The sequence below is a fragment of the Mus caroli genome, unplaced genomic scaffold (genome assembly GCF_978045245.1).
Source record: "Mus caroli unplaced genomic scaffold, Mus_caroli_1 scaffold_4, whole genome shotgun sequence".
NCBI lineage: Eukaryota > Metazoa > Chordata > Mammalia > Rodentia > Muridae > Mus > Mus caroli.
Genome location: NW_028227259.1, coordinates 79,195,568 through 79,220,882, shown reverse-complemented (window position 1 = coordinate 79,220,882; position 25,315 = coordinate 79,195,568). Strand labels below are relative to the sequence as shown.

General features: G+C 43.3%; 1 protein-coding gene across 1 annotated transcript in view; it reads right to left on the bottom strand.

Annotated features, from left to right (window-relative positions):
* The window catches only part of Cep135 (centrosomal protein 135), a 67,288-nt gene that overhangs the window by 26,965 nt on the left and 15,008 nt on the right, over positions 1 to 25,315 (bottom strand). Inside the window, exons 6-14 of the mRNA XM_029477920.2 lie at positions 24,868 to 24,952; positions 20,569 to 20,697; positions 18,738 to 18,953; positions 15,104 to 15,169; positions 11,973 to 12,111; positions 9,343 to 9,566; positions 5,591 to 5,743; positions 4,403 to 4,555; positions 454 to 531 (exon numbers count right to left, since the gene is read on the bottom strand). Coding sequence (XP_029333780.1) covers positions 454 to 531; positions 4,403 to 4,555; positions 5,591 to 5,743; positions 9,343 to 9,566; positions 11,973 to 12,111; positions 15,104 to 15,169; positions 18,738 to 18,953; positions 20,569 to 20,697; positions 24,868 to 24,952 — 1,243 coding nt within the window. The remainder of the gene's footprint in view (positions 1 to 453; positions 532 to 4,402; positions 4,556 to 5,590; positions 5,744 to 9,342; positions 9,567 to 11,972; positions 12,112 to 15,103; positions 15,170 to 18,737; positions 18,954 to 20,568; positions 20,698 to 24,867; positions 24,953 to 25,315) is intronic.

Below are 25,315 nucleotides of genomic sequence, written 5' to 3'. Positions count from 1 at the left end.
TTTACACATTTTTATACATAAACTTGGAAGTTCTTCAGACTTAGGTATCTGAAGAAGTCCTGGAAGCAATCTCCTACAGATACTGCAGGCCAGCCAGTGAGCTTCACTCTTTAGTCTGTATGAATTACATAATTACTCGTCTAAGACCAAACCACAATAATCACAGCTTGCCGCTTCTGAAACCTGTAACATTCCAGGACTCTCTTACATGTGGCCTGTGTGTTGTTACATTTTCACAGAAATCCCAAGAAACAGAAACACTCCTCCTATGTCAAAAATGAAAAGCTGAAAGATAAGAGCGGAGAACCTGGCCTAGCAGGGAAGTGGGATTTGAACCACATGACAGGCCTCACAGCTGGCACTCCTCTTCTCTGCATACTAAGTTTTCAGAAACATACAGCATACCAAAAGCATAATAACCGGCAGAGTCATTCATAAGCCCTGATCCATTACCTGGTGATTAATATATGTCAAATGTTCAATAGTTTTCTCTAAGTCTGATTTTCCAACAGCATTCCTTTCTTGGATGTTCTGAAAGAGAATTTTATAGAAAATGTTCATTTGTATTAAATAATGCAGATTTGCAGAGCTATGTTTCCTATTTCATAGAAGCTATGAGTGTTATAGAATGATCAGACATTTTATAAAAGCATTCTTTCAGTTAGAAAAGTTTTATTGCCTATCTTTGTGTGTCATGCAGAAGATAAAATGGGAGTGGACTCAATTATAAAGACTTATGTAGATTGAACCTGGTTAACAGGCTACACACACACACACACACACACACACACACACACACACACACACCCCATTAATTCTGTTACAAAGCTGCTGACTGATCCGAGAGCCTCATGCTAGGTTAGTGCTCTATTGCTGAGCTATAATTGAGATGTAAGGAAAACAGGCTAAACATAGGCAACAGAACAGCACGGGTCCAATCTTAAAAACTAGCTGGTCAGGATATAAATGAAGGCTGGTTCTCTCGTTTATTACCTCAGTCTCAATTGCTGCCAAGTCAAGAACACATAATGTAATGGTCACTGAGTTTTTCTAGTAAAGGTGCATACTCATTCATGCTATTCATTTTTAAACTGTATTTGATATTTAGATTATACATCTGGTTAAAGAGATGACTACTATGTTAATTAAATCACTTAAACGGTGCTGATATATGCTCTGTAAAAGCACCAAGCAAGGTGTTAGGGCACAGCCATCAGTAAAGTCTCTGACATCATAGCTTATATAAAGCCTTGTAAAAAAGACAGACCTTAAACAAGAAACCATAAAGGCAGAAGGTCAGGAGTTTCACGGTATCCTCAGTTATAAAGTACATGTACGTCAGCCAGAGCTACAGGAGACCTTGTCTCAGGAACAATTAGTACTGGGAAGGGCCCTGCGGGCTGCTGAAGGAAGGACATCAGGAGCTGTGCCCAGCCAGGGACCCTGCGTGCAACAACGTTCACCTAGGTAAGATGTGCCGCCAACTGTAATGGGGTAACTGCTTTCTGATCAGACTTGAGGGGTGCTCCACAGAAGGGAGTCTGATATTGTAAGCCTGATTGAAGGCCCAAGACTACTGAGGTCACAGTCTACAGGGAAGAACCTGTCGTTCTGATCTAAATGGTCATGTTGTTGAAGTGCCTCCAAATGTGTATATTTGTACCTATAGACCTGGGCTGGGTCAGAGAAACTTCTTCCTTGCAGTGGACAGCAGTCAGTGGAAAGACACACAGCTCCTTAAAGGCTGCAAAGAAGAGCCTTACACTGGACATTGAGATGGACTTGCCCTCCCCAGCCTCGGATAAGGAAACATCACAGAAGGGGAGGCAGGAAGGATGTGGGGCTGGAAATGGGAAGGCTGCTGTGGTGGCATGACCTTCACACTCATGAACTCAATAGCTGCTGGGTATGTGCACAAGACCTTCACAAGCGCAAGCCAGTCGGAATTCTTGCATAGATGTGGTAGATGATCTCCAGGCACACCATTTACTGAGGAGATGCCGGCTACTGACAGTTTGAGGAGGGAGAATCATTTTCTTTTAAGGATATGGTTGTTGACAGGATTCCTATGCCCCCGGGATGGCCCCACAAGAAACTAGAACATGAAGGGAGCTGGGAGGGCTTAAGAGGAGCACATATGATCATGTTCCATTGTCTGCATGCATGAGAGCATATAGGGAAATAACTATAGATAAGTGAATATTTCCCTAGGCAAGGAGCTCTGTTTCTATACGTCAAATGGAATCTAGAGCCTGGCACTCAATAACCAGCATTAAAGGACCAATGAGAGAAGAGCATTTGAAGAGGTGGAGAAGAAGACTGCTGGCAAGAAAAGTCCCTTCAGCCAGAAGCCTTGAGAAAGAGGAGTGAGAAATAGCAAAAATGAGCATAGAGAAAAGATGACAGACAGTAAAATAGGCCAGGGATGATCACCAATGATCTTGTAAACAGGCAAATAACTGCTAGAAAGAGTCTAAAGCAGGGCCCAAAGGGTCCCACAGTAATGGTGCACGCGCGAGCATAACGACCACCACAGGAGGGGTCAGGAGAGACAGGTGTGAACAACTGGATGGAAAGAAGCTCTAGGAGACTGGATCACAGGCGAGCGAGGCTGCACGAGTATTTAAAGTCAGCATAACTCAGGGCTCTCATCTAAACAGAAACGATCTACTGTGACGGTTCGTCTCACACTTGGAACAGAACCCTCATGTTGTTCAGGAGGCAGCACTGGCAGGCCTTGGCTGACAGCTGTGACTCAGAGCTTTCAGAGAGTTTAGTCATAATGGCTGCTCGAAAGCAGGGTGGCCAGGGGACCAAGAGGAAACAGTGCAGAAGGCTGAGGAGTCACATGACTAAGTCTGTTTTCTAAAGAAAAGGTCTCTTGGAAATTCCCAGTCTGCCTCTTACAGCCCAGAGGGTTCTGATAATCTGCAGGCAGTGTTCTGAGTTTTTAGTACTACTGCAGGTTTACAATTCTAATTTCACATTTGTGGTCATTACAGCAGAGATGGAAAGGGTAAGCAAGAAGCCTGTGCTAAAGGATGCCATACTGCACAGAGCTTTCTCGCTGGGAATTTTAACTTTTTTTTTTTTTTTTTTTTAATCTCTAGAAGGAAACATCCCAAAAGACTTCAATTAAAAAATTCTTATACTGCCTTCGGTTGTAAAACTTTTAACTGAAAATTTGTAATATAAAGATTATGCTTAAAAGGCATATTTTTGTTTGAAATTTTAGTGGCTAATTTTAAGGCATTGATTTCATAGTATTAACTGGAAGTAACCATGGCTTCTCCAGTAAGTTCACTCAGAACTTACCATGTGGATGTACTATGAAATAATGCCTTGGTATATTAACACATTTATTCGGGAACAATTGTAAAACTGATAACCTACCTAAGAGAATTGAAAACATCACACAAATACTCATACAAGCACTCTCATGGCTATCATGCCAAGACCCACCAAACATTAAACACATAGCCCGGCGTGGTGGTGCACACCTTTAATCCCAGCACTCAGGAGGCAGGCAGATTTCTGAGTTCCAGGCCAGCCTGGTCTACAGAGCGAGTTCCAGGACAGCCAGGGCTATACAGAGAAACCCTGTCTCAAAAAACCAAAAAACACAAAAAACCAAAAAAACATTAAACACATGTGTGGGTTGGGGACCTAACTCTGTGGTAGGGTCAATCCCCGGCCCATAAAAGGAAAAAAAAACCCACATATTTAATGATTCAGTTCATATGAACTGTCCAGAGAAGGCCAACTCACAGAGGCAGAAGCTGAATAAGTGATGCCTTCAGCTAAGGAGGCCTGGGGGACTGGAACTATTATAGTGGACACGAGGATCCTTACTGCTGGGAGGAGGTTTTCTAAAATAAATTATGGTGACAATTATAAAAGTCAGGGAGAAAAAGAATAGCAAAAGCCACTGTACTGCCCCCTCATTAAATAGGTAAGTTGTATGCTAGGTGAAAAATATCCATAAAGTCATTAAATAAAGAAGAAAAGGATGTCACACTTGAACTAAAACAATCCTGAGTTCAGGGTGTGGCTGTAAGGACCAATAAGGAATGTCTTGGGTTTGGGAGGCCAAATGTGTCTTCCCAACTCGGCCACCATGCAAAAACAGCTATGGACAACACTTTATCAATGGTGGAGTATTCTTAGTGCCTACCACACTCAAGAAAGGTAGTTCAGTCTGGGCTGGCATGCTGCTGTGCTGTGTAATGCTATCTAGGCTGTTCTGTGCTATGCTGGGCTGCGCTGCGCTGTGCAGTAACCTCACAGGAGAGCGCCGTCATGAACGGAGGCGGTGGGGTGGGTCTAACGAGTGCGTGCTACTTTAACTTCCCCCAATACTTAATAACTCACACTCCAGAAAGCTGTAACCTGTATTACTTACTTTCAACTTTTCTCTCAGAGCTTCCTTTTCTGCTGTAATTCTTCTCAACTCAGATAACGCGCGTTCTTTCTCCTTTTCTACACAACTAACAAGATGGTTGGGGGATGTCGAATTAGTGGACTCCTTCCTTAGTGTAGACAACTCTTCCTTTGCCTTAGAGAATTAAAAGATATAAAGATACTTAGGATATATTCCATTTTTAAAGGGGTTGGGGTAGGGATATATTAAATGCATGCTACTTTCCATTTCTTCCCAAATCCCAATAAAATAAGAGTAGCAGGATTAAAATTAAATACTAAAGTCCCAGTGACAATAAGACAGAGAGAGGCTGAGGCCACAGCACACTGGAAACTAGAGGCAGCTTGCTGGAGAATTAACTAGGCAGCCTCAAGAAAGCTGAGAGCTAAGTCTGCTGTGGGGAAACGCCAGAAGTGGATCCATTTAATTACTGCACTGCCAAGTCCTGGAAAAGCTCACAGAAGTAAAAATGTCTCTTTTAACTTCTATGTCTTCCTCCTGTCAAAATAGTAAGGGGCTTCATGGGAGGCGGGTGTGGAGCAAAGCAGCTAGACTCCAGGATCTGGTCAGCCAACTCACTGCTGCTAAGTCAGGCTCTGTAACAGGGCCAGGCTGCTGGCCTCCCCAGAGCAGATTTTCACCAGAAACTAACCCTTGAGAGCATGTATGCAGTACCATCTCCCACTGACTGGCTACACTGGGCTCACAGGATGCTCTGGGGATCCACCGGTCTTGACCCCATGAGTGCTAAGGTCACAGGTGAGAACCACCGAGTTCAGGACTTGACCTCAGGTCCTCAGTGCCTGTGCAGCAGGCACTCTAACTTGGAGGCTAACAGGCAAGACTGCAAATAGGAGGTGCACGGCCGTTTTATCTCTGGGATCCAGACAGGTGGTAGCATGTCTAAATCCAAGGACAATTTTGGCTCAGAGACAGTTAAAGTCTGTTCAGCTAATTTAGAAAGACAATCTTTAAATGAGCTGCCACACTGACAAGCTAGAAAAGAGGGGACAAACACAACAAAAAAAAAAAAAGGAGAGAGAACTGTCATTTTGAGTTCAGGGTGTGGCTGTCAGTCACACAATGCCAGTCAATACTGCAGGACCCGGAGGTTCTGTTATAGTAACGGTTTCTAATGCTCTGCTGGGTTAATTAGAAGCAACGTCTTACTTCCTTATACAGGACATTCAGCTTGTCCCTTTCCGCCGTCAGCAGCTTCACGTTGGACTGTATGTCCTCCATGTATTTCTCGAATCTCTCCAGCATGCGCTGAAGTTCATCCCTTTCTCTTGTGATCAGGTGAACGTCCGTGCAGGAGTCACCCTGAAACAACACATTACAGAGACGAACAACACCATGTGTTATAATTATGACTGCATGGTTGTCACAATCCTGCTGGTGACTGAACCAGGCTAACAGACAGAAGAACAGACGTTCTCTAGTGTAATTAAAGAACTCCCGAGAGCATGCCATGAGAGCAGACGAAAGCGCTGGCAGTGCAGACTCCCTAGCTCTAGGTTCTCAGGAAGGTACACGGCTGCCAAGAATACAACCTGTGCAGACCTCATCAGCTGCTTCCATACCTCATGTCCTTAGCTGTGCCTATTACACATGGTACCTAAACTATAACCTCTAGACTAGGAGATCAGCAGCACACAGAAACCTGTTATATGCATGAAGTTGAGGGTCCATGCTGGAATCTTTGGGAGCATAGTATAGGGCATTTTGTCAAGCTTCCACATAATTCTGATACATGGTAAGTTTTCAGTCATTACTTAATAACTCTCTGCCAACTAAGAGTCCAGAGGTATGTGTGTACCTGTTTTCTACGACTGACCATTAAGGTCAGCTTCTCAGGTACAGGCCCCAGTTGTCCCAGCTTCAACCCACAGAGAGCTTTCTGTGCAATGGTCCAAGTATCAATGATTGGGGTGGACACTGACTCAGCAACTACTTGCAACATCTTAAGGGATTTATCTACGATCGCAGTATGATCCTAAAGATGCAGTCTTCATGGCCATCATGAAAAGGAGATGGTAATGTGTATAGCATGTTAATGTCAGTGAACTAAACAGAGAAAAGCTGATAAACTGCTATCCTAGCGTGGTGGTCTGAATGAGTATGGCCCCATAGGCTCCTATGTTGGAATATTTGGTCCCAAGTTAGTGGAACTGTTTGGAAAGAATTGGGAGGTGTGGCCTTGTTAGAAGAGAGGGGCAAGCTTTGAAATCTCAAAAGACTCCTTTCCCAGTGTGCTCTCTGCCTCCTGCTTGTGGATCCAAAGGGGGACTCTCAGCTCTTCCTGCTGCCACACCTTTGCTCTGCCATCACAGATGCTACCCTAACTCTGAAGCCATAAGCCTAACTAAACACTCTGCTTTCAGTAAGATGCCTTGGCCACGGTGCTTGGACACAGCAAGAGAAAAATAACTACAATTGGAAAGAATCTTGGCTTATAATATTTGATATTCACTGAGTGTATGTAATACCAGTAAAGACTCAATAAATGCTAACAGTGTGTGAGGGAGCCTCCTCTTAGGAAAATAAGGCACAGTTAAAGCATGCTGGGCAAGCCTGGGTGTCATGGCCACAGTGAGGGCAAGATGCTTTACACGACAAGAGCAGATCAGGATTTCAAGATAATCCAGGCTTAAAAACCACAGGGGGAACTTGTGTGCTAACTCTACCATTTAAAGCACCTTACTGAATGTAGTCTGCACAGATCCTAGGAAAGGAGTGCAGTGAATGAAGATTCAAGTCTGTTTCATTACTGTCTACGCCTCAGCTTCAATGTCGCTTTCTACAAAGTTCTTCATGTAATTCAGATGTATATAACACTCCAAGTGTTCTGAATTGATCCTGTATACTCTTCAGTGGCACTTAATATAAATGAGATCTTAAAGTTATTTAGCAGTCAGGGTTGTGGCTCAATGGTAACAAACCCCTCAAATCTGCATGATGCTTTTCATGTACTCTCTCCTGTGTGAGAGGCACAGGACGTGCCTGTCATTTTGTGTTCAGTACCTGGTATGCTCCCTCAACGTTTCCTGGCTGGTCTGCTTGAGCAGGGATTCTACACTTCTCTATAAATGTATCTCAAATGTAATAGCATGTAATACTTATGTGAGTATTACTATAATATATGCTAATTCACCCCCTTTCTCCATTCTATTGTTCTCAACACACTGACAAGCAACACGCACAGTGCTCAAAGCACAACATCATGTCAAGACCTCCTTTTCTTCTTATCTCGAGACAGGCTTCACTATACAGCCTTGGCTGCCCTTGCTTGGCAGGCAAGTTGGCCTTAAATTTGTGGCAATCCTCTTGCCTCTCCCATAGTACTGGGATTACAGATGTAAGTCCCCACAGTGGGCCAGGAGCTAATCTCTATAGTACATGCCTCGTTCACAGCAGACAGGATGCATCTGCTGAACTGAATTGTCTACACAGATCAGAGATTCTTTAAACCAGCAAGCAAAGAAAGAAAGAAACCATTTCTAGGTGGGAACTAGACACTGCTAAAGGATTCTTCTGTTGATCGCCTCATCCAATCTGTATAAGGTGCACATGAGGAATCAGGCCTGCGCATTGTATCATACGCTGATGCAAGAAGCCGGGACTTATGTGAGGTTTCCAATGCCAAAGTCTTGTGCTTGTGCTGTCCCCAACTCAGGGGACCACAGTGGGTGTAGTTAAATGGGAAACACTCCCGGCAAAGACAAGTAAAAGCATGAAATCTTCCTTATTCGTGGGGCTGTGATAATGAAGGTCACGAACCATAAGTGTCCCTTTTTCTGATTCCAAGAAACTGTGCCTAACAGCTTACCGCAGGCAGGAAGCTGACAGCCACAGTAAGTACCAAAGCCAGCTTCAAAGAGGCCTTTGTTGTCTGCCAGCAAAGTCCTTAAAATATGGACTTTTCTGTGGGCCATGTGCTCCCCAGGTCCCCATGCTCACAACGGTCTCACACACTCATCCAACACATGTGCTTACCACAGCTGGCCACCATGCCTGCAGCTTACTATTGGTGCTGTAAAGCATTTTGAATGCCCTAACTTTTTGAACTATACAAAATGAATTCTTTGTCTATGACAGATAACATGACACTTGAAAACTGCAGAGGAGCTGAAGAGGCAATGGTGTCTCCTAACTGTTCCCCCACCTCACCAATGTCTCGCTTGCCTTCCCAGTGTGAACGAAGCAACTGAGTAAACTCTTAGTGTTGACATGACTCTCTACTTAACACTTTATGCCGTTTATACATTTTGTGATTCTTCTTCACAATAAAAATGAACAATCCAGTGACTTATCTCTCCTGAGAAATAAGAACATAATTAAACATAAATGGGCTTGCACTGTCTTTCTCAACAACTCATTCTGCTTATAACAGATAGCGTAGTGTTGATACTGACCAAATCTGAAATCACATATTCTGAGCTAATGGCTGTTCCAGCTTCATTCTCTTTTACCTGTTCTGTAGATAATGCTACTGTCACAGAAACCTTTAGGACTTCTACAGCTCTAAAGCTTGAGATTAAAAAGAAAGAACAATTTAAATATAGTTGATAGTAGTAAGACACTGATAGTGATCAGGACTTAAATAGAAGCATGTGACTTTAGTCTATCAGAAATCATGCTCAACTTTTAATACACACACAGTGACAGATGCAATTAGGAGACACCGTGTAGATGTGCACAGAACTAGTGTCAGAACATGCACTGGACCCTGCTTTCAGTCCCCCGAAAGCAACAAATCAAAAAGGTTTATAACACACACACACACACACACACCACACAAACACACACACACACACATACACCACACACACACACATACACACACACACCACACAAACACACACACATACCACACACACACACACACACATCCTTTTGATTACTCTTGTAGAAGGTCTTACCTTTTCTGAGCATTTGACTACAGGAGGTTTTTCCCGAGCGGAGTGATTAATCGCACAAGATCTCCGCTGGATTAGATGCTGCAGTTTCTCCAGCTCTTTCTTGTAATAATCGCGCTCTTCCTCTATGCCTTTCAGAAATGTGTCCAGACGAGAGGGTGACTTGTCCCGACGTTTTATCCCATGTTCTAGCCTCATCCTCTCAACCTCCAGAGTCAGTTCTCTTTCTGCAGATTATAATGTTAGCCTTAGTAATGCTGCATATACAACATGGACTAGTCAGGTAAATAAATAATCTACAGAATGAAAACTATTAGCAATCACAAGCTGTTCTTGTGTGGACCACAGGATCTGACATACTGGGCAAATACTGATGAAGAATGAGAGGACAACACAAGACAAACATTAACATTAATTAATGTCCAATAAGTGAATGTTATCCTGTGTTGGTATTATCACAGGTGGATACTATTTAGTTCTATAAAAAGAAACAATGCATTTCTTTAAGAGGGAGCTTCTAGAGACCCCAAAGAAGCTGAGAGGAAACACGCCTGTCAGCAAGCATGCAGCAAGCATACGTCACTGACCTCCAATTTAACACGTGCACAAAGAAACCAAAACAACTCACAGTTTTCGTCCAATAAACAGAACTATTAGTTTTTGCTGCCGTTATTTTTGAGACAGGATACCACTACACTGTAAGGACTCACTCAAAGTCCCAGGTTCAAACAGGCTTTGCCCTGTAAAGTACCTGGGACTGTAAGTACGCCACTGTATCCAATCTACCTTACAAGTTACTTTCCCGTGATCTAAAACAAAGCAAACAGTAATGACGTCACATATTTCAGCCTAGTGAGACAGGCACACAAACACTGACTTAAGAGCTCAAGGGGAGGCTCCAAGGCCTGACACTATTCCTGAGGCTGTGGTGTGCTTACAGGCAGGAGCCTGGCATGACTGCCCTCCGAGAAGCCCCAACAAGCAGCTGAGTCAGGTGCAGATACTTACAGCCAACCAATGGACTGAAATGGGGGACTCCAGTGGTTGGATTAGGGAAAGGCTGGAAGAAGCTGAGGAGGGCCACCCCATAGGAAGACCAGCAGTCTCAACTAACCTGGACCCCTGAGCTCTCTCAGACACTGAGCCACCAACCAGGCAGCACACACCAGGTGATATGAGGCCCCCAACACATATACAGCAGAGGTCTGCCTGGTCTGGTCTCATTGAGAGAAGATGCACCTAACCCTAGAGAGACTTGAGAACCCAGGGAGTAGGGCAGTTTGGTGGGATGAGGAGGTATGGGGTTAGAGTCATCCTCTTGGAGATGAAGGGCCGGGCAGGGGGAGGTATGGGATGAGGAACAGTCAGAGGTCAGACTGGGAGGGGGGAATAAAGACTGGACTGTAAAAAAAGATTAAATAATAATAATTAATAATAAAGTCATTTTGTGATCTATCTAATGCACTGCTATCTTCCTCCTCATTTCTTCAGCAGACACACAGTCCACTAGATGAACTGGCTAACAGTCCCAGACATTAGAAAACTCATGATCTGACCCTTTCATGCTGCGAGGAAATGGCCAGGGAGGGCAGAGAAAGCAGGAAAGTGAGAGGGGATGGGCAACTGTGGGTAACTTAGGAAAGCAAAGCTTCCGTCCGAGTGAGGAACGCCCACTGCACACGGTGGGGAGCAGGTGGAAGGGCAGCTATGTGGTGAAGGGAGTGAGGGCAGAGCTCCTGGAATGGAATGAGGAGCTACGGGGTAGTGGGTGACCAAACGGGGACACCGGGGGTGGGTTTTAAGGCAATATAAGAAGATTCCTTAAAAAGACTCCGAACTTCAACTTTCTACCATCTCAGAATGGTCTTCTCAGGCTGTCTCAAAGGAGCATACACTTCCATTGCAAAACACTCGAGTAGCCTCTCCTGCACAAGCCCATCAAAGTACAGGGGAGGGGTTCCTACTATGTCCACACTGCCTAGTTCATCTGTTTCACTGCCTAGATCATCTGTTACACTGCCTAGATCATCTGTTACACTGCCTAGATCATCTGTTACACTGCCTAGATCATCTGTTACACTGCCTAGATCATCTGTTACACTGCCTAGATCATCTGTTACACTGCCTAGATCATCTGTTACACTGCCTAGATCATCTGTTACACTGCCTAGTTCATCTGTTACACTGCCTAGATCATCTGTTACACTGCCTAGATCATCTGTTACACTGCCTAGATCATCTGTTACACTGCCTAGATCATCTGTTACACTGCCTAGATCATCTGTTACACTGCCTAGATCATCTGTTACACTGCCTAGATCATCTGTTACACTGCCTAGATCATCTGTTACACTGCCTAGATCATCTGTTACACTGCCTAGATCATCTGTTACACTGCCTAGATCATCTGTTACACTGCCTAGTTCATCTGTTACACTGCCTAGATCATCTGTTACACTGCCTAGATCATCTGTTACACTGCCTAGATCATCTGTTACACTGCCTAGATCATCTGTTACACTGCCTAGATCATCTGTTACACTGCCTAGATCATCTGTTTCACAGCCAATGCTCAACAAATAGTTGTTAACAGATGCACCAAAGCTCACCTGCTAAAAGAAAGAGGGTCTTACCTGTGACTGCAAAACTCTGCAGCTTTTTGCTAAGTCTTTGCTTTTCTTGTTCGAGCTGATGAACAACAGTCTCCAGGTCTGACTTTAAAAGCAGCTCACTGTTCAGTCTCTCCTTCTCCTTATGGCTTACGTCCAATTCCTGCAAGATGGTAATTCTATAATTGAATATTCTAATAACCTTATTACCCACTGTAGCAATTACAGGTAAAATGGGTACTTTCATGAGCATATATAATATATATACACACACACACACACACATATATACACATACATATAGCAGTATATACAATATATGTATAACAGTCTATTTACAAGTGTGCATATACTTTAGTGACAAAGTACCATACAAAACCAGCTCTCTACTGAGGCCCCACAGCTATCACTCTGTGCTGGGACTCAGGTCACTGCCAGTCTTAGTCCTCATCAGAGAAGCGTCTCATAGCAGATGGGAGCTAGCACCGAGACCCGTAAGTGGACAATGTGTGGAGAGTGAGTGCCTTCTGTACTCAGTTCTAAACGGGATATGTTTATCAAACCTGCCCTCAAGGATCTATGTAGTAGAGGATCTGGAAAGAGTATGCGAGGCAGAGATGGTGGATGATTCTAGGGAAATAGTGTCTTCCAGAGACAACAGGACTGATGCACTCCCAGACTGTGGCAGAGTACACAGGGCTCGTCCAGATTCAAGGCAGACAGGGGAAGCGGACAGGGGAAGGGGAGACTATCCCACCCCTAGCCAAGAAGCTGTCTGAATTTGGCATCTGCTGGGAGACAGAAATCAGTTTCCACAATGGAGCATCACTCTGTACATTAACCACCCCAGGCAGGCCCATGCTCAGGAGAAGTTGGCCATCACTAAACAGACTCCATGGTTTTTGTATGTACTTTTTGTTTTGTTTTGGTATTTTTGGTCTTACTGTTTTTTGTTTGTTTTGGCCTTTGCTTTTGCTTTGCTTTTTTTTTGGGGGGGGGTGAAAATTGGGTAGGTAGGGAAGATCTGGGAGGAGCTAGTGGGGAAAAATATGATCAAAATACATTGCATGTAAAAACAACCGTAAAAGGAAGTAAACAAACAAAGGAAAAAAACCCAAACATACCATGAAACCCTGATGCTAACAGATGCTCTTTTGTGGAAAGTAGAACTCTTACGTTTTGTAACTCATCTGTTTAGCACTTGCCTTACTTCTCTCTAATGAATATGCACAACACAATTTACTAAGCCCTATGCTTAAGGAGGGCAGCAGAACAGACCTAGGGACACAGTCACTGTTTCTGCCAGGGCAAGTACTTAGTGGACATTAGCTATCAGTATCATTGTTATCTCCGAAACACATACAACACAGAAATACTAACAGGAAATACAAGAAACTCCTGAAAGTGAGTGTCAGCCAACATTACTGAGAAACGATCACGGATGTGAGACAAGCTCTGCCAGTCGTCCCCAGCATTCACGATGTGAGTGCAATAGTGCAGCATTCATGATATGCATGCAATAGTGAACCCTCTTGCACAGGGGCCATGCTCCAAAGAAAACCTCATCAACACCCCCTTTACAGTTACGAGGCTCAAGAGTGAGCTCCCTCAGCAGGCTTAGTTAACCCAGTTACTCAATGCCAGAGTCAAGACTTGCTGAGTTCAATTTAAAAGGAAGCCACTATCACTGGACAGTGGTGGCATACATGTCTTTAATCCCAGCACTTGGGAGGCAGAGGCAGGTGGATCTCTGTGAAATTGCTAGGGCTGTTGCACAGAGAAACACTGTCTCAGGAAGGAAGGAAGGAAGGAAGGAAGGAAGGAAGGAAGGAAGGAAGGAAGGAAGGAAGGAAAAAAAGAGGAAGGAAAGGAGAAAGGATGGAAGGAAGGAAGAAAAGAAGGGAGGGATGGATGGATGGAGGGAGGGAGGGAGGGAGGAAGGAAGGAAGGAAGGAAGGAAGGAAAGGAGGAAGGAAAGAAGGGATGGAAGAAAGGAAGAAAAGAAGGGAGGGAGGGAGAGAGAGAAGGAAAGAAAGAGAGAAAGAGAGAGAGAGAAAGAAAGGAAAGAAAGAAAGAAAGAAAGAAAGAAAGAAAGAAAGAAAGAAAGAAAGAAAAAGGAAGGAAGGAAGGAAGGAAGGAAGGAAGGAAGGAAGGAAGGAAGGAAGGAAGAAGCAAGTCACTATCATGAGCTCTTCATACTAAATGTACAAAAATCTACAAATAGTGAATGCATGCTACCATACCATAGAAATGTATGTATCCCAAATACAGCAGCTAGTCTATACATAATGAAAAGATGCAATTCACTGTCGGTCGTTGTTTCTAATTTTACAGGAACCCTTCTGACACAGCAGGCTATCACACTGAAGAGAGCCCCCTCCCCTCTCGCCCCAGAGTGACCACCAGTTTTAACTTGTAAGGCATTCTGCTAAGTCCAGGCAGTCTCTGTATCGAGGGGTATCTTGGCATGAAGCCTGGCTTTCTCCCTAAAAGGTCACAGGGAGAAGCACTGTGACTAAGAAAACCACTTGAATGACACCAAACAAAGCAATTTCAAGGAGTATTTTTATAACAGTCAACAAATAAATGACTACCAGTTGTGATGTCATTGTTATCAGTGACCCGAGAAGCTATAGCGTAGTTAGAGGATATAGATTTGCTAACAGGGTCTCAAATGTTCAGTTCAACCTACAAACCTGCACTACAAACGGTTAGAGAATAATAACAGTATGGAATTGCAAAATCACACTGTGGACCATTTATACTCAGCTGTGGAAAGGAATTAAGTGCCCATCCATGCTGCGACCTCACAAACCATGAAAACATCCCAAATGAAAGAAGAACCCTCCTACAAAAGGATGCAGGATTCATCATTCACCAAACAGTCAGGAGAACTCTAGCCCCTGACAGCAGGTGAGCAGCTGTCAGGGGCTAAGCAGAAGGCAATGGGGTCACTTCTCATGGGTATGAGGGTTCTTTCCAGAGTGATGAACGTTCTGGGATTGGCAGTGACGGCTATACAGTTCTGTGACTGTGGCAGAACCACACAGCCCACTAAAGTGACTGAATAGTATCCATACACATTGTATCTCAATAGACTTATGAATCAGGCATCAATCTGGGGAGAACACTGGAACAGTGTGTCATCAACTTACCCACTGCAGTTTTGACATTTTTTCCTCAAGGTTCCGCATTTCACAGAGGTTTCGTTTAATCTCTTTCTAGGAATAAAAAGCTTGTTAGGTAAGGATCTGAGACCCTATGGCTGTCCGTCACTGTGGCGTCCTGACTGAGAGCAGCTGGCTTGCATTCTCTCTATCCATTGGGAATGGGATTTGAATCTAATGCTCAGCCCCGGTGAACAGAGAGCAAAGCTGAGATGAAGCATCTGTTTAATACTGTGGTGTCCTCAGTGCTTATGTGCACTCGCTTATCACGTAGAGAGCCACGTTTCCCTTCTTGGTCTTCAGTGTTGAGAATGATGGCAGTCAATTCCTGCCATGCTCTTCCCTGCTCTCGGCCTGCTGTTACCAACCTGGATTGCACACACTACAACCGAGAGTGCAGAAAGCCAGTGAAATATTGGGATCCAACAGCAATCTATTGGTGCTTCAAGTTGACATCTGTGGGCCTTGTCAACAGGCCACAAGGCATCACATTCAATGCATTGTATGTAGAAGCACAGACGATACAGAAAGGAGAGAGAGAGAGAGAGGGAGGGAGGGAGGGAGGGAGGGAGGGAGGGAGGGAGGGAGGGAGGGAGAGAGAGAGAGAGAGAGAGAGAGAGAGAGAGAGAGAGAGAGAGAGAGAGAGAGAGAAGACAGAGGTATATGGCAATACACTAAAACCAGAAAAGCAGAACCAAAACTATGAGTTACATACCCCACCCGAGACAGCCCAGTTCTGAAGATCAAAACCAAGGCCTCAGTGTGAGGAGAGCACTCTATAAACTGGGTTACATCCCCGATCCATGTCTTCTTCCAAGAATGTTTGGCTGGCTCATGAGAGTCCATATACACTTTGGGACTATTTTCTACTTTTGCAAAAACTAGCACTTCGTTCTGATAGGACTTGAGTTGAACTCACAGACTATGTTACAACACAGGTCTCCTTAGCTACACTCACAGGCACACAGGATGTCTTTCCACTTCCAAGCCCTTCAGCTGTCACCAGCGTTCTGTTGTGTCTTAAGTTTCTACTTCACTGGTTAACTTCATTCTCTCTAATGTAGTTACAAATGGGATTTACGAATTTCTTTGTTGGATTTTTTTTTATACTTAGTATATAGAATTTTATCTGATGTGTATGTGTGTGTGCACACGTATGTGTGTTTTAACATGCAATTTTGTTAATTTGTTTATTCTATTTCATTGTGTGCAAATCTTTGGATTTTCTACAATTAAGATCATGTCAGGGCATGGTGGCGCACGCCTTTAATCCCAGCACTTGGGAGGCAGAGGCAGGTGGATTTCTGAGTTCGAGGCCAGCCTGGTCTACAAAGTGAGTGCCAGGACAGCCAGGGCTACACGGAGAAACCCTGTCTCGAAAAAAAAAAAAAAAAAAAAAAAAGATCATGTCATATGTGATCAAAGAATTGTTACTCTTCTATTCTGTTTTATCATTTGTGTCTAATTGCTGTGTTTTAGGTTAGCTTAATTTTATTAAGATGTTTCAGAGAGTACCCCAGGCTAGCCTAAAGCACTGTCTTCCTGCTTCAGTCCCTGCAAATGCTGGGAATTCTAGGCATGTGCCTCCACTTCTGCCTCAGTACGATGCTAAACAGAAATAACAAACATATCCTAGACTCACTCCTGATTCTAGAGTAAAGGATTTTAGCCTTTCAACACTGAGTGTGTTTGCTGTGGCCTTTTTATTAATAGTTGTATTATGCTAACATAGTTCCCTTCTCTTTCACTAACTATGGAGTTACCACTGCCTAACACAAATGCAGTGGTGCACACAGTGGGCTTCACCCTGGGGTCTACCTACTCTTGGTAGGAAGAGTTCACAAGCATGATACCAAGCTATGAGCACAACCAGTCTTGTCTTGAACTGTGGTGCTGGAGAGGGAGCCCAGGTGCACGAACACACTAAGAAGTGTTTTACCACTGAGCCTCATCTTCCCTGCGCTGGCTTTTGAAGACTGGCATCTAGTGACTTAATTTGCACACAGTGCTCCTTAGAGCCTTAGAGATGATCTGCTGAAGACCCGGCCTGTGGTCTAGGTACATGTGAGTTCTCCACTCTTACTCTCCCTTTCATAACTGCGGTTAGCACTCTGCTTCAAAGAAATCTTCTTAATGTTTTAAAGGCACACTTTGAAGCATCAGATACCCAGATCATTTAAGGCTAGGCTGGAGCTGGCTGAAGGCTTTATTTTTCTCCCATTGCATTTCACTGGGATGTTTTTCAAACACAAATTTACTTTTAAAATACTTACTAGCACTGTAAACTGTCACTTTGACCAAGTGATTACTAACAGTGGTAATGATAATACCATGTGGAGGAATATTCTGACACTTTAGAGTCAAAGACTTAAAAGAAGTTCAATTCATACGTGTTTTTTTTTTTAACTCTCGGACAGTATGATAGATTGATCATAAAAAGGGCATCAAGTATAAAATGTTAAAATGGGGTACATTTTGTGAGGCTTTTAAGGAGAAAAGGTCATTCGGACTCACTGCTGCATTTTAAATAACAGTAAAACTTGCTTTAAGAGATTAATATTATAATCAGGAAATTTGACTCTATGCATCTTTTTTAGCAGGAAGATGAAGAATGGTAATTACCAACTATAAAATACACAAGGGAAATGTTTTAAAGATGCCTTTAGGGGGCTGGAGAGATGGCTCAGATAATAAAAGGCAAAGTGCACAGGCTTAATGACCAGAGTTCGGATTCTGGGAAGCCCTGTGAATGCTGGGCTGACCGGGCAATGGCCAGTAATCCCGGCACTAGAGTCTGAGATGGGGTCCGCAGGGCAAGCTCACGAGCTAGACAAGCTGAATCAGTGAGCACTGAGTTCAGGAACAGAACCAGGCCCAGTAAATAAACAGTGATTGAGACAGACATCCAATGTCAGCTTCAGGCTTCCACACACATGCTCACAGGTTGGCACGGTCACCAATGCATATATGTAAGCCTACACATGTGAACACACACACACACACACGCAAAAATAATCTTTCAAGGATTCTTGAGTTAAATCTGACAAGAAGATAGACTTCAGAGATAAAAGGACAGGGGTGGAAACGATAGAGGAAATCAGGACAGAGTCTAGACATTTACTCTATGAACAGGTGTCCATCAGGAGAACTAAACCAACTACAACATAGGCAGTCTCTTAGGGGGTGGAAATGATGCTTAAGAAAACCTTGAATTATCAGGGATCAGGGATTGGGGTGGGGCGCAGCCTTTAAGAGCACTAGCTGCTCTTCTAGAGGTTCTGAGTTCAATTCCCAGCAACCACAGAGTAACTCACAATAATGTATAATAGGATTTGATGTCCTCTACTGGAGTGCAAGTTTACATACATAAAATATAAATAATATTTTTAAAAATGCCAGGTGTGGTAGTGCACACCTTTAAACTCAGAAGCAGAAGCAGGCAGATCTCTGAGTTTAGAGTAATTTCCAGGACTGTAGAAAACCAACCAAACAAAACCCCTTAGATCACTAAAGGCAGAAACAGACCCCCCCCCCAGAGCAAACCCCAAAGGTGAGCATGGCTCTCCCTCCCTCCCGAGCCCAGATCTCCCTCCCCCTGGGCTCAGCTCTGTGCTGAGATCACCTTTGCCTCCCCGAGCTCCTTGTCTGCTGTCTCCAGCACTTGGTCCTTGTGCCTTTCCAGCCTCTGGGCTAACTGGTCGATCTCGGTTAGCTCCTGGCAGAGCTTCTCGTTTCTGTTGCTGAGGTTCACAACTTCAGTTGTCACTGTTTCCTTGGTTTTCATGAGCTCTTGAATATGCTTCTCCAGCTCTTTATTAGCTTGCTGGAGGAAATCAACCTAAATCCAGTTTATAATCAGAGTGACTGAGTGTATGTAAATTGAGAAACTATCCAAATTCTGAACTTTCAAACTAGAAGTTCTAAACACTGTATTTTAAAATGTGCTGAAGTTATTAAATCCAGCGATTTTTTTATGTGCAACCTTAAATACTATATTTTTCCCCAAAACTCACAATGTGACTTTAATAGATCTATATGTCCACTGGCATTGATTTTCAAATACAAAAAGATAAGAAATTCGTGTGAACTTGCTCCCAACAGAGCTTTAAAAATATGACAATACTGTCACAATGACATTAACTTGCACTGCCCAATACAGTAGCTACTGGCATCGAGGTGTAGCTGCTGAGACTGGAAAGATGGTGAGTCTACACTGAGATGTGCTCAAAACGCAAAATACACGAGGTGTCAAAATCCTGGGATTCTGTTTGTTTGTTGTTTTTTAGAAAACTAAAAATTATTATATGCTGAAATGAAGTTTTGGATCTATTGGATAAATACATTATTTACAATTAATTACATCTGTCTGGATTCACATTTCCATTGGACAGAAGTATCTGAATGTTGCTCCACAATCTTTGAACAAACTCCATCCAGCTACATACAGGTAAAAAAAAAACATGAGGCTTGTGTGTCCTTGCACCATGCTTTGATCTGAGCATGAAAAGGCAGATGGTGAGGACTGGACTTGGGTTTTGCATGTTACACAGCATTTTATTACAAAGCTACATGCTCACCACATTAATAGATTATGTATTAGGATATGATATATAATATGTATGTAAAGTGTAAAATAGATATATAGCATATATTACAGCCAGTACATATAATCTATGGCATATAGTATATATAAATATATGTGTACCTTAAGATCATCTTTTACACTATAAAATAGTCATTAAGTTTTTAAAAATACAGAGCCATCAAGAATTCCCCAATATATAAAAATAAGCTTTTAAAATATATTTTAAAATAGTTTTTGTGTTTTTTCTATATACTTATATATTTTGTTATCGTTTTGTTCTTTTAAGATAGAGTCTCATGTAACCCATGGTAGTCTAGAATTTACTACGGGGCTGAGGCAGGCCTAGAAACAAACAAAACAAAACAAAAACTATGAATAAGTGAAGTGTGGTCATTGTAATTGTGCACTCGGGAGTGGGAGAGGCCGGATTCTAGGGCAAACTGAAGGCACTGCCTAGGGTTCATGGTCCTTTAAGTTTGTGACATTAGACCTATCTTACTTGCTGCCTCATTAAGCATTCTGATTTCTCAAAAGCTACCCTTTATTTCTACAGACTCTGGCTCTATCAGAGACCCTCGAGAGCCAGGCATGGTGGCGCACACTTTTAATCCCAGCACTGGAGAGGCAGAGGCAGGCAGATCTCTGTGTGTTCAGTGCCAGCCTGGTCTACAGAGAGGGTTTCAGGGCAGCCAAGGTTATATAGTGAGATCTTAAAATGGATAAACAAAAATAAATAAACAAAATAATAAACAAACAAAAATTGTCTTATAAATAATACTTCAGCCTGTCACTTTTATAAACTCACAGATATTATAAAAAAGAAACTCAAGTTTCTATATAGTTAGTGAACTCATCCTAAGAGCATTACCTGGACATTTAAGTGAGCAATGAGCTTCTCATTGGTTTTATTTCTGGTCTCCAGAGACAGGACATCAGTGGAACAACCGCCATCCAACGCAAGTGACAGTCGCTGTATTTCTCTTTCTCTCAGTTCAATCTGAGAACAGAAAGTTCTGCTTTCAGTTGACAAAGTCTGGTGGCAAAGCGAACCCTTAACTGCACAATCATTCAGGCACTCTATACTAGTGTCCCATAGTGCACACAAGCGGCCACCATTTATACTGCAACCCACACGTGCACATAACACAGAACAGAGCAACGTCAACAGTACCAACAGCACTCAATTATGGGACTGACTCTAACTTAATGTTTTAGTTTATTTCTCCCCTTTAAAATTAGGCAATTGTTTATATGAAGAGAAATGTCTTGGCAGATTATACACACGTCCAAGTACTGGGTAAGTCTGACACACTGCAGTACTCGGCAGAATGAATGAATATGTGAATGAAAGGGAAAGAGTAAAAATCAAGTTGCTATCTATCTCAGTATTAAAAAGGACATGAAAATAGAGTGAATTTAATTATTATTTATATTTAGTCAAAGGATCAGTATTAACCATATGCTGACATTAATTCACATGCAAGAATTAGGAAAACTGCATGCAGGTACACACACGTTTTTGTTTTCTTTTCCTCAAGAACAGAGAGGAAAAAACGATTCAGTTCAATAGTTACTGATACACAGTGATGGGTGTAAGGATGAGACAACGGGCTCTGACTTTCAGGAACAGAGAGCATCACAGGGAAGCATCTGAATCGTGGCTGGCTAACAGTGAGGGAAAGGCTGTGACGAGAGCACCAGAAGTTACAGGGATGCAGACCCACTCTGCATTCTGGCCTGTAACACACCCAAGGCCTTGCTAATACACAGTGTCCACACAAGGTCATAGCAATGCTGTCTCAAGAAAAAGGATGCCCCAGGCAGGATGCACCAAAGCACAAAATCTGGGAACTATCTGAGGCAGCAGAAATGGCTCAGCGTGACTGGACTGTAACGTGCAAGGAAGCTCACTGCTGGAGAGGAGTGTGAAGAATTGACCATTGATCCAGAACAACCCCCTGCCCATGAAGTCTTCAGAGACCCTGTGCACAAATATTACTGTTTAATGGTACAACCAGGAAGCTCCAACAAAGAGATAGCCTGAGCAAATGCTGATAGTATCAGGAGAGGTTGGGGACAGCAGTGTGCTGGTATGTGCCTGTATTGCTTTCTGTGCATGGCTTTGAGCATGCTCTGTGAGTGCCTGCCACTGAGCTGACTCCCTAGCCTTCACAACCTGAAATAAGTTCTGAGAAAAACAAACTCCAGCAAAAAGAATCAATAGCAGAGAGGACTCAACTATGATGGATAGACAGCATGGGTACTTTTAATCAGAATAGCGGAGCAAATCCTCCACACACGTCAACCACCTCAGAGAGATGGTGAGGTTTGGGCAGTTCATGTTTATAAAGTACTTGAGGGAAATGTGGTTATAAACTGAAAAACAGCAACAACATTCAATTTGTGCTTTTTTTTGGGGGGGGGTGTCCTTTTTTTTCTCTGTTGAGAACTGAACCCAGCACCTTATGCTAGGCAAGTTCCTTACCGCTGAGCTACAACTCAGTGTGAATACCTGGTATTTTAGTGCAATGGTTCTCAGCCTTCCTAATGCTGAGACCCTTTAATGCAGCTCCTCATATGTGCTGACCCCAGCCATAAAATCATTGTGTTGCTACTTCATAACTGGAATTTTGCTATTGTTATGATCATAGCACAAATATCTGATATGCAGGATATCTGATATGTGACCCCAAAGGAGTCACAACCCACAGGCCAAGAACCACAGCTTTTAGTGTCTTTACAAAAGTGGTTTTTGGTTTGTTTTTTTGGTTTGTTTGTTTGTTTTTTTGATGATATTAAAATTTCCTTTAACTCCTTTCTAATCCAAATAATTTTCAAAGTACTTTAAAAACAAGAGGTATACCAACACATTAGGTACATATAGAATTATATGTACAGATTATAAAAAAAATACAGTCATGTACATGAAAAACAAGTTACCAAGCTTAAACTCCGGGAAGCACAGTAGGAAACAAAGTATGCTGGTCAGCCACATCGTGAATTTTGCAGGCAAATGGATGGAACTAGAAAATATCATCCTGAGTGAGGTAACCCAGACACAAAAGGACATGTGAGGTATGTAATCACTGAAAGTGGATATTAGCCAAAAAGTTCAGAATACCCATGACACAACTCACAGACAGTAGGAAGCTGAACAAGAAGGAAGGCCCAAGTGAGGATGCTTCAATCCCACTAGAAGGGGAAGAGAGGGGCCTGGGTGGGAGAGAGGAGGGGGAGGGAAGAGGGAGGCAGGATCAGGTATGGGAGGAGACAGGAGAGAAGCCCAGAGAAGACAGGAGAATGAATGGAAATGTGCCGCTGCAGTGATTTGGGGACAGGGGAGAACCATAGAAAATCCCAGAGAACTGGAATATGAGAGGCTCCCAAGACTCACTAGGGATGACCTCCACCAAAATGCCCAACAGTAAGGAGATGGAACTTGAAGAGCCCACCTCCAGCAGTCAGACATGGCCCCCGGTGGAGAGACAGGGTCACCATCCATCTTCAAAATTTTTGGCCCAGAATTGTAACGGACTAATAGAATGACTCTAGCTGCATATGTATCAAAAGATGGCCTAGTCAGCCATCACTGGAAAGAGAAGCCCATTGGACTTGCAAACTTTATATGCCCCAGTACAGGGTAACGCCAGGGCCAAAAAGTGGGAGTGGGTGGGTAGGGGAGTTGGGGGGGGAGGGTAAGGGGGACTTTTGGGATAGCATTAGAAATGTAAATGAGGAAAATACCTAATTAAAAAAAAAAAGAAATACAAGGTCAAAAATGGAGCAGAGACTGGAGGAAAAGCCATCAAGTGACCTGTCCAACTTGGGATTTATCCCTTGGGTGGGCACCAAACCCTGACACTATTACTGATGCCATGTTGTGATTGCAGACAGGAGTCTAGCATGACTGTCCTCTTGAGAGACTCTGCTAGCAACTGACTGAGACAGATGTAGATACTTACGGTGCACAGAGGTTGGGGATCCTATGGAAGAGTTAGGGAAAGGACTGAAGGAACTGAGGAAGATGGAAACCTATAGGAAGACCAGCAGTATTAACTAACCTAGACCCCTTGCAGCTCCCAGAGACTAAGCCACCAACCAAAGAGCATACAGGGGCTGGTCCGTGGTCCTGGCACATATGTAGCAGAGGACTCCCTTGTCTGGCCTCAGTGGGAGAGATTATGTCCCATAATCCTGTAGAGACTTGATGTCCCGGGTAAGGGGGACAGGGGAGTTGGGTGAGCTGGGAGTGAGTTGGGGGGAGGGTTGAGGGGGGTGGGATGGTGGAGTGGGGAACATCCTCTCATAGACAAAGGGGATGAGGGAATGGGTGAAGAGCCCTTAGGGGGCGACCAGGATGGGGGGCAACATTTGGAGTGTAAATAAATGAAACAATAATAAAATTAAAAGACACCAGCACAGAGAGCAAGAACACAGAGCTCACTGGAGTTACGATCTAATACAGTGTCTACTGAGCTCTAGCCTCTTAGACAACTGCGTTATACTGTAGTAATAACTTCCAGAGAAGCTGCACTGAAGACAGCAGCCCAGAAGAGGAACTGTCAAAGATTTATATCCAAAGTAAAAAATAAATAATTAAAATAATAATTATACAATTATTTTCTTTTGTGTTTGTAAAAATGATTCATTTCCATATTCTGTGTGTGCACGTTATAAATGGTGGTTGGAAGACAACTTTTAAGAGTCGGTTCTCTCCCTCTGCCATGTGGGTCCCAGAGGTCAAACTCAGGTCATCAGGCCTGGTTGCAAGCACCTCTACCCACTGAGCCATCTTGTTGGCCCTCCTAACAAATATAATTATAAAACAAATGACTATAAAAGTATGTTGTCATACTTCAATAAATTATTCTTGAAATGAACATAGTTAACACTTATAAGTTTTATTTGGGGAAATTTTTTTTATTTAGGGAGAGAGATGCTTTAAATAAAAGAAAAATTAAAACTAAAATTACTGCTCACCTCAATGAATAATAATGGATCAGTAATGGAGAGCTACTCCACCTATTAACTCAACTAACAAGCTTTTTGGAAAAGAAAAAGGCTGTGCTTAAAACTAGGAATCTATAATATCAAGTAGAAGTCAACTCTAGTCACGGTCGATCAGAGCACGCACATCCCCACCCAGAGCCACAGATGAAAAGCCCACCTGCTTGCTGTAGTCTTGCACTCCTTTCTCCATCTGTGCTAGCTTCTCCTGAAGCTGCTGGACCTCCTCCTGCAGCTCCTGAATCCTGAAACACGTATGACTAATGTCAGCATGTGTAACAGATACTTTAGTTGAGAGAGACAAGACACCACAATGGAACATCCAAGTGATGCTGCTGCAGGAGCGACGAAGGGCTGTGCTCAGGGTTCCAGTGCCTCAGCAGGAAGACAGTACATCACCTTGAAGAGCAGACAGCAAAACTGAGAGGCAAGAGATTTGAAACTCACATACATCATGCAAGAAAACAGCTCACTTTTCCATTGGGTCCTTAGAACAACTCTGAGGTACGGCTACCAAGTCTTAGCAGGAAACTGAAAACCCAGTCCAAAATTCACAACATCCCTAAGTGGAGTAGGGTGGTTTTTGGACCCCAGCCAACCCTGTGTTG